Raw genomic sequence first — 7,790 nt, forward strand, 5'->3', positions numbered from 1 at the left:
GAATGCTAACCACCAACACCAACCGCCAAATCACAGCATACATCATCTCAAAGCAGTAGTCATCAGTGAAGAGAAAAAACTCCCTTTTAACAGAAGAAGAAATCTCTGACTTCCATGTGCCTAGGCCGGTTGCGGTGAAAGGAAAAATGGGGGACGCACTGTTGTTTTTGCGCAAGATCGCTATTCTCCAGCGAGTGCTGTGAGGAAAAAACCAGTCTGTCATCTGTTGTCTCACTCTTGTGTCTCTGTGTGTTTGTCTTCCAGAGCTTCCATATGGCTGGGAGAAAATCGATGACCCCATTTACGGCAGCTACTATGTCGAGTAAGTCTGGCGCGTCTTTAATATATAATGGCTTTGAATCCGATTTTTTTCCACTGTTGCCCACCGGTTGCTGTGTTAATCATTATTTATTATTAAGGAACAGACGGGCGACGGCAGCCGGGAAGCGTCTGCTCCCTTTTTGTCCGCCCGCGAGGAAGGCCCCTCGAGAGTTTATTCGCTCCCGCACGCAAACACCGGGAGGGGGTTTATCCACGCTCAACGCTCGCCGCGCATCTGTATCGGCGGATTAGCGGCAGATCGGTGTTGCGGACGTGTAAATAAGTCCGGGAAATGTGGATGAATACGGACCCGGAATTGAGATTTAGTCGCTGTTCAACTTTGGAATTACGTAACGGTGCAGAAATATCATCAAGCTGTTTTGTAATTAACAGTTTAAGATAAGGAAAGGAGAGAGAGAGACTTACGATCGTCGAAATTCATGTTTTCAGGTTTCCTCCCAGTCATTGACTCGCACAATTCAGGGTAAAAAAAAAAAAAAAAGGCCTCCAAAGAGTCATCTCTTCTTCTTTTCTTCTCCCTCTCTGTGGCTCTGTTACATAATCCGGGTCTACTTAATTAGTCATCATAGCAAAAGCTGCGGAAGTGCCAGGAGTTTTTTTTTTGATCTGATCTTTGCCAAGAGGGAGGGAGGGAGGGAGGGAGGGAGGGCAGCTGCACAAGTCCACGTCTGAACTCTTTTCTCCTCTCTCTTTTCTCGTCGCGTCGCCACAGTCATATAAATAGAAGGACCCAGTTTGAAAACCCAGTCCTGGAGGCGAAGAGAAGAGTCCAGCAGCAGCAGCAGATGCAAAGCCAGGGTCTGTCCTCACTGCCCCTTCCCACCATCTACAGAGGTAAGAGCGCACAAAACAAAACTAAACACTCACTAAAAACACTTTATTACCTGTAAGCGATCAACAGACCCTTTTTTTTGCTTATTTTAACCACAAAAGGGAGAGAAAATGCCAATATCTGCATGTTAAAATAGTCTATTAAGAATTTAAAATTAAGGAAAACATACAATTTTGTCTCAACTCAACCTTAAACGTCTTATAAGCTTCACTTTAACATTGATTTCATATGTTTTTTAAATCACTTGAGATGAAACATAACTAGATATTGTGGATTATTATATCATTTTAGCCCAAAAAACAGCATTTCCGTGAAAGTATCCAATAAATACTAACCTTCTAATGCTACTTAATTATTGCAGACTGTATAGATTAAGCCAGATTAAGACAAAGAATACTTTGAAGAAAAGAGTTTTGGGTTTCAAAGACCAATAAAACGTCAGTTACTGCACACTATTATGATTTAAAGGTCTAGTGTGTAACAATAAGGAGACTTTATTGGATAAAAATGTCATTTATTTTACCAGGTAAATCCCACTGAGATTAAAAAACCTTTTTTCGGACGTGGCGAAATAACAAAGTGACACAATTAAAAAGCCGTGCTTTTGTTGTTGTGTGAGTGCTGCCGGGGCCTGGTCATGATACCTGTTGTTCTTATTAATAGTTCTCTGATTCCACAGTGAAAATGTTTGCTTTAATGACTGTTTTGCCTGATTCCAGCACTCACTCTGCAGCAGCAGCAAAAAAAAAAAAAAAAAAAAAAAGGACTCTGTCTGGACTGGAGGTTTGTTTCCGTAGTAACGTAGTAGTGGAGTGCAGAGCCCGACTCTGTGTTATATTCCACTGAGGCTCTATCTCCTTCCTTCCTTCCTCCTCCTCTGATGCCCGTAGAGGATGCCAGTCCCTGTGCCACCCTCCTCAGATCCCCCGAGCGCTGCCGCAGCCTCTGCGACCTCCCCCGCTCGCCGGCTCTGGGCCGCGGAGTCGTCGCCGCCGCCGCCGCCGCCACCGCCGGCGTATCGTCCTCCGCCGACGTTTCCCCGCTCCGGCACGTTCTGACTCGGCGGATGACGACGTGCCCTCACCCACACCACCACCACCAACACAACCAGCTTCACACCACCACCGTGGTGCTAGAGCAGCCTGTGTGTAGCGCCCTCTCCCTGTGGCACTTTGTCAGTAAGTAGGCCAAGACAGGAAAAGGAGGCCTCCCCTTCCACCCCTACCCCCCCTCCATGTTGCTGTCATGGCTGCTTTTTGCGCTAGTTTGACTAAGCATGCTAGCTTGTAAGCAAGCTTCCCCACCATGACGTGTTTTGTCTTATCCTGTAATCGCACGGTCTGGATCGGCGAGGGCAAACGGAGGATGTAAACTCCTGTACACTACGTCCTCTTCCTCCTCTTCCTCGTCCTCCTCAGGAGGCTCCTTCCTGCAGTCATCTCCCACTTCTTCCCTAACCCTTGGATCTGATCCCTGACTGACAGCATGTCATTTTGCTGCTTTTTTTTGCATTGGATTGAAGACCTGAAGATTCTCTCCGCGTCCCTTTTCTGCAACACCGTACCCCAGCACCCCTATCCCAGGAGGGGATATTCTTTTACTTTGCCAAAGCCGCACCTGCATCTTCCAGCCCTTAAGATCGTACCCTGCCAGTTTTCCCCGTGGCTACAACCCAAATCCTCCCGGATAAGCTTTACCCACGAATATCAGACCTTTTCTAGCGATTTACCGTCAATAATGTCGATTACGTGTCCTTTTTTTTCTTTGTTTACAGAGAAGCCGCTGTTCACGCGAGACCCCACTCAGCTCAAAGGCAGCTTCCTGTCCACGGCGCTCCAGAAGAGCAACATGGGCTTCGGCTTCACCATAATCGGAGGCGACGAGCCCGACGAGTTCCTCCAGGTCAAGAGCGTCATCCCCGACGGGCCGGCTGCAGGCGACGGGAAGATGGCCACAGGTAAGCCCAGAGTTCTAAACAAAAACACATTCTCTTATTGGTATTTTCCCGCGATTGTCACATTGTTGTCTGCGTTCGGGTTCGGGTAACGTTTTGGACGATGTCTTGTTTTCACTTTAAAGGTGCCATATGTCAGAATGTGGCCAAAAACGGTTACTACATTCAAATTCAAAATACCGAGGTCTTTTAGGTTTCAGGTTTCGTTTTCTGACGTAACTGGCAACCCGTGGTTGCTCGGCTGCTGAGACTCTACTGACTGCAATGATTGGTAGATTGGTAGAGACTGGTAAATATTTTGTCTGTACTGTTGTTGTTGGTGAGTTCAGTTTGTTATATGAACATTATTCCTGAGTCTCTGTGACATATTAGGAGGATTTTATGGCCAGTTGCTTTAGATTTATTACGTAATGCACCTTTAATGCGTAAACGCGATTGATTCTCTTGCGCCTGTGCTGCAACATTTGCACAACATATTGCGATATTATGATTGACTTGCACTCCTGTTTGGAACATTCAACCTTTCCCCGATGTCTGTGGCGTATATAGTTTAGGCAACAAACGATGCAGCCGAATTCATGATTAATGAGCAGGGTTTCAGTCGTTGTGTAAGTCGCAGAAGGTCAAAGTTTGAAGGTCTTTAAATCTTTTGCATTCAACGAATCCTTGCAGGGGATTCATCCGTCGGAGCCTCCGTTGCTCTGGAATGGAAGGACACATTTGTTCGCCCGCTTTGTGACACTGTCGGCCACATGTACGCGGACGTCCACACGTACCGTTTGTTAGAAAAGATGTTAAAATGACCTTCACACCTGTGCCCTTTTCTCCCTGAGAGTTTGACTCCTGCAGTTTCTGTATTATGTTCAAAGGAATTGAGGTTAAGTGCAGAACAGTTTACAGTTTGTCAAAGAAACAAAGGAATACTTGGAGAAATAGAAGTTGGTTTCTTCTTCAGATGATGAAACTTAATGCTTTTTAACCATTCATACACACACGTGAATAGTGCTTGTGGTGTATGCGTCCGTGTTTATGGATGTGCACCAACTGCAGAGGTTTGTTCCCCCCCATTAATCATGAAAGGACTCTTTCTTTGAACGCTGCTGGTTGTGGCCACAGGGGGTTGTTGGACTGCGGCATATGTGCGTCGACACACACACACACACACACACATATATAGCAGCTACAGTAAAAGTCGAGGGAATAGAGCGATCAGGTTGGGTTACCGTGATCGGCGCGCGGGCGTGACATTTTTGATCTGTAAACACGAGAGCGAATGGCCCAGGTTCTAGAGCTCATTTATCACGCATTAGCGAAAGCTGCTATATTCTCCTTCAGAAAACGTGCTGGAACGGTTCCACGACCTTGTAGTTAACACACTTCCCTCAGAACACTGGGTCATAAATGTCTTTTATGCCTTCGCGCCAGCCACGACTATAGACGGAGGAATTATTTTTTCAGGCCGTCCGTCTGTCCGTCCATCTGTACATGCTCGTGAACTAAATATCTTAGGGATGCCTTGGGGGGGTTGGATTTTTCATATTTGGCTCTAACGTCCACTTGATTTCAAGGAGGCACTGATGAGCGTTTGGTGGTCAAAGTCAAAGTCACTTCGACGGATCACACGTGGGCCTGTAAGCGCTTGACGGTGGTTCAGAAGATACCAAATGTGCACAGCCATGGAAGAACAAGAATCAGTTTTATTTGTATAGCGCCAAATCATTGACAACAACATGCAGAGCAGAGAAGCCCAACAATTCACACAATGAGCAAGCACCAGGCATCAGTGGAGAGAGAAAAAACAACAAGAAGAAATCAGAATCAAAGATGTGAGGCCATCTGCCTAGATGGGTTGGGGTGAAAGGAAAAATGGGGGACAACAAGGGCCAATTCCAATTCCTATCTTAACCCTCAAGCTTAACCCTTAATCTTAACTGGCCCTCAAAACCAAGTGTTGAGGGTTATTTTGTCACTTAGAAATGGGACACCCCTTAAATGCAGATACGTCTTCAGACTGTAGGGGGCAGAATAACGCGAAAGCTGCGTCCAGTCTGTCAACTCCAAAAAAAGAAGAAGAAGAAGAACACATTTACGTCAGGATTATTTATTACGATCCGTTTGTCAGTCAAGTTATTAGGTTGTCAGTTAGTTATAAGATGATACTCATACAAATACCACAACCACGGACATATTCAGCTGACAGTTACCACACACCACGGCTTATTGAAAAGTAAACAATAGCAAACGATCGATTGTCCGCACCGGCCGACTATTGACAAAAGATCGTAAAATAAAATTAAATGTTGCGCAACAATGACGTCAGTAATCCATAATATGGGCCTAAACTAAGATAATACAATGGTTTTCATCATTTTTATATCTCTATTAACAAAGAAAATACTTCATTTGTAGCGTACTCGTTTCGCTGCTTTCGGCGCCGTCTTTGTGATGTGAAAACACGCAATGCATTCTGGGTAGCCCTTGCTCCCACGGGTGGTCTTGGAAAATCTCAATATTGAGGGCGATACAGCGCTTAAACTTGCGCCTCAACTTAATTTTTCTGAGAATCGGGGACAGCACTTGCACTAGAGGGAGCGCACGTTTTTGAGATTGAGGGTTAAGCAAGGAATTGGAATTCACCCCATTTTAGCCTCAAAGATTTACACCTGTGACAGAATCATCACATTTACATCCAGTCCAACCCCCGTCCCGATCTATAGCTGTCAGTGAACATCTGATTCTCTGTTCGCCCACAGGACAGAGACCATTAGTGGCAGTAGTTTGAACAACGGTTATCAATAGCAGGTCTAAGGGACCACGAGGGTACAATGAAGAGGTCCCCAGGTGGTTCCCAGAGAAAACGTTGGATGTTAACAGCGACTTGACCAGTCGGAGGAGACCAAAACAGATCCACAGATGATGAAAAAAGCTTGTCCTGACAATAATTGGATTATAAAAACAAGTTTGGGTGATCCTCCGATCCTCCCTCCGCCTCCTAGAAGCCCCCTCTTTTCATGCACACTCACAAATCACCTCACAGCAGCGTCCTCCCTTCAGCTCTTAGTCTCCATGTCTGCCTCGCCGTCCTCCCTCTCTTCCACGTTTCCTCCCCAGAGTTTGTGTCCTAATTCTGCATGTGTGCAGAAGCGCTTGCAACTCGCTCACAGTGAGAAACCCAGACCTCGTGAATCCTGAGGATCCAGAACTCAGGTTTCTTGCCATTTTGACGACATCCGCACTTCACAGGATCCAGACCCTGGAATGAGACTGCTGAGCCCCCCTCCCCCCCCCCCCCCCCGTGCGTCACTGAGCCAAACACTTTCACAACACTATTTAACACGGATGTTAATTAAAGCATTCCACCGACGGCAACGTTAAATGTCCTTCCCTTAGAAATATAGGAAAACACTTAAGGCCTTTGCGCGGCAATAAAGACATGAATAACTACCTCGGGATCGGAGCTAACTCTCTCCATCCACGTCGAGCTCGGCGCGATTAAGCAAATAAATTACAGCCACCAGGACGAATAAGGGGCGTTAATCTTCCGTTCATCGCTGTTGTTTACATCGAACGGCAATCAATACGGGCGACAATGAAACGCCCATCCTCCCCCTCACAGCTGCTTTTAAACACAAATACGAGCGTTATATGTAACGCGACATATATTTCATATCACAGTGGACCCCGGAGATGAATGTGTCGTACGTAATATGCGAGGATGGGACGATGGAAGATGAAGTAGCAGCTGCGAGTGCGCGGTGGGGCCTTGGGTACAATGAGCGTGGTGTTTAGGTCAGTGTGGTTTAGGATATGCTGTACGAGGTTGTATCAAGGATGGGGACAGAAAGAGAGAGAGTGTGTGTTTCGGTGCTTCCTGTGTTGATGTGTTCATTTTTCCTGCCTTTTATCCTCTCGACGGGGTCAGTTTTTCCTCTGAATTACAGTAGCTCCGGTGTAAAGCTCTGCGGAGAGTTCCCCGTGCTTTGCTTACTGATGTTTTTGAGGAATCCGTGACACCTGGATGGGATTTGTGGACGATCATTTAAAGACCTCACCGAGAGCTTTATCTCCGTGGACTCAGAAGATGAACGTGACCGTTTAGCAGACGTTAAAAAAGATTCTTACTTTTGTGTGTTTTGTTGTTTTGTTTCCTACAAACTACCACGGAAGCTTGCAGAAATCGATCATCTTCTCGAAAAACAATGGGTGCTTGATTGCAGAGACGTGGAAAATAGTTGTTTCTATTTGTGTGTTGTCGTCACAACTCAAAGTACGACTGAATTTTGTTCCGCGTGCTCGCAGATTACACCGTGTTTGAGGACGAGTGGAAAATCAAACAGCGTCAGATCCATTTATCCAGAATTGGAGAGGAGCAAACTCTTGGAAGAGATATCGCTCTTTTCGAGTGCTTCAGATGTCGTTTTGTAAACGCTGGTACAGCGACAAACAAAATGCCTCTCGCCCTTTCGTCGTGTGATGATTGCAGATCTTATATCCGTCTAAATCCTGCCATGTAAAACCACAGATTTATATGTGGCTGCTGTAGTAGCTAATCAGGGAGGCACTGCCAAGCGTCCAGTAAAACAGAAAACTGGTTCTGCTTCAACACGTGACGCCAGCGGAGCGAGCAGAGAGCTGCTAGGGTCGCAAATAAAAAGCCTCAGC

General features: G+C 46.1%; 1 protein-coding gene across 1 annotated transcript in view; it reads left to right on the top strand.

Annotated features, from left to right (window-relative positions):
• The window catches only part of magi2a (membrane associated guanylate kinase, WW and PDZ domain containing 2a), a gene marked incomplete at its 5' end in the record, with an annotated part of 224,561 nt that overhangs the window by 185,116 nt on the left and 31,655 nt on the right, over nt 1–7,790 (top strand). The window contains 5 exons of the mRNA XM_083906759.1: nt 265–322; nt 1,055–1,176; nt 2,065–2,352; nt 2,949–3,131; nt 7,428–7,559. Coding sequence (XP_083762885.1) covers nt 265–322; nt 1,055–1,176; nt 2,065–2,352; nt 2,949–3,131; nt 7,428–7,559 — 783 coding nt within the window. The remainder of the gene's footprint in view (nt 1–264; nt 323–1,054; nt 1,177–2,064; nt 2,353–2,948; nt 3,132–7,427; nt 7,560–7,790) is intronic.

This window comes from Microchirus variegatus, assembly GCF_963457635.1.
Source record: "Microchirus variegatus genome assembly, chromosome: 20".
Lineage (NCBI taxonomy): Eukaryota > Metazoa > Chordata > Actinopteri > Pleuronectiformes > Soleidae > Microchirus > Microchirus variegatus.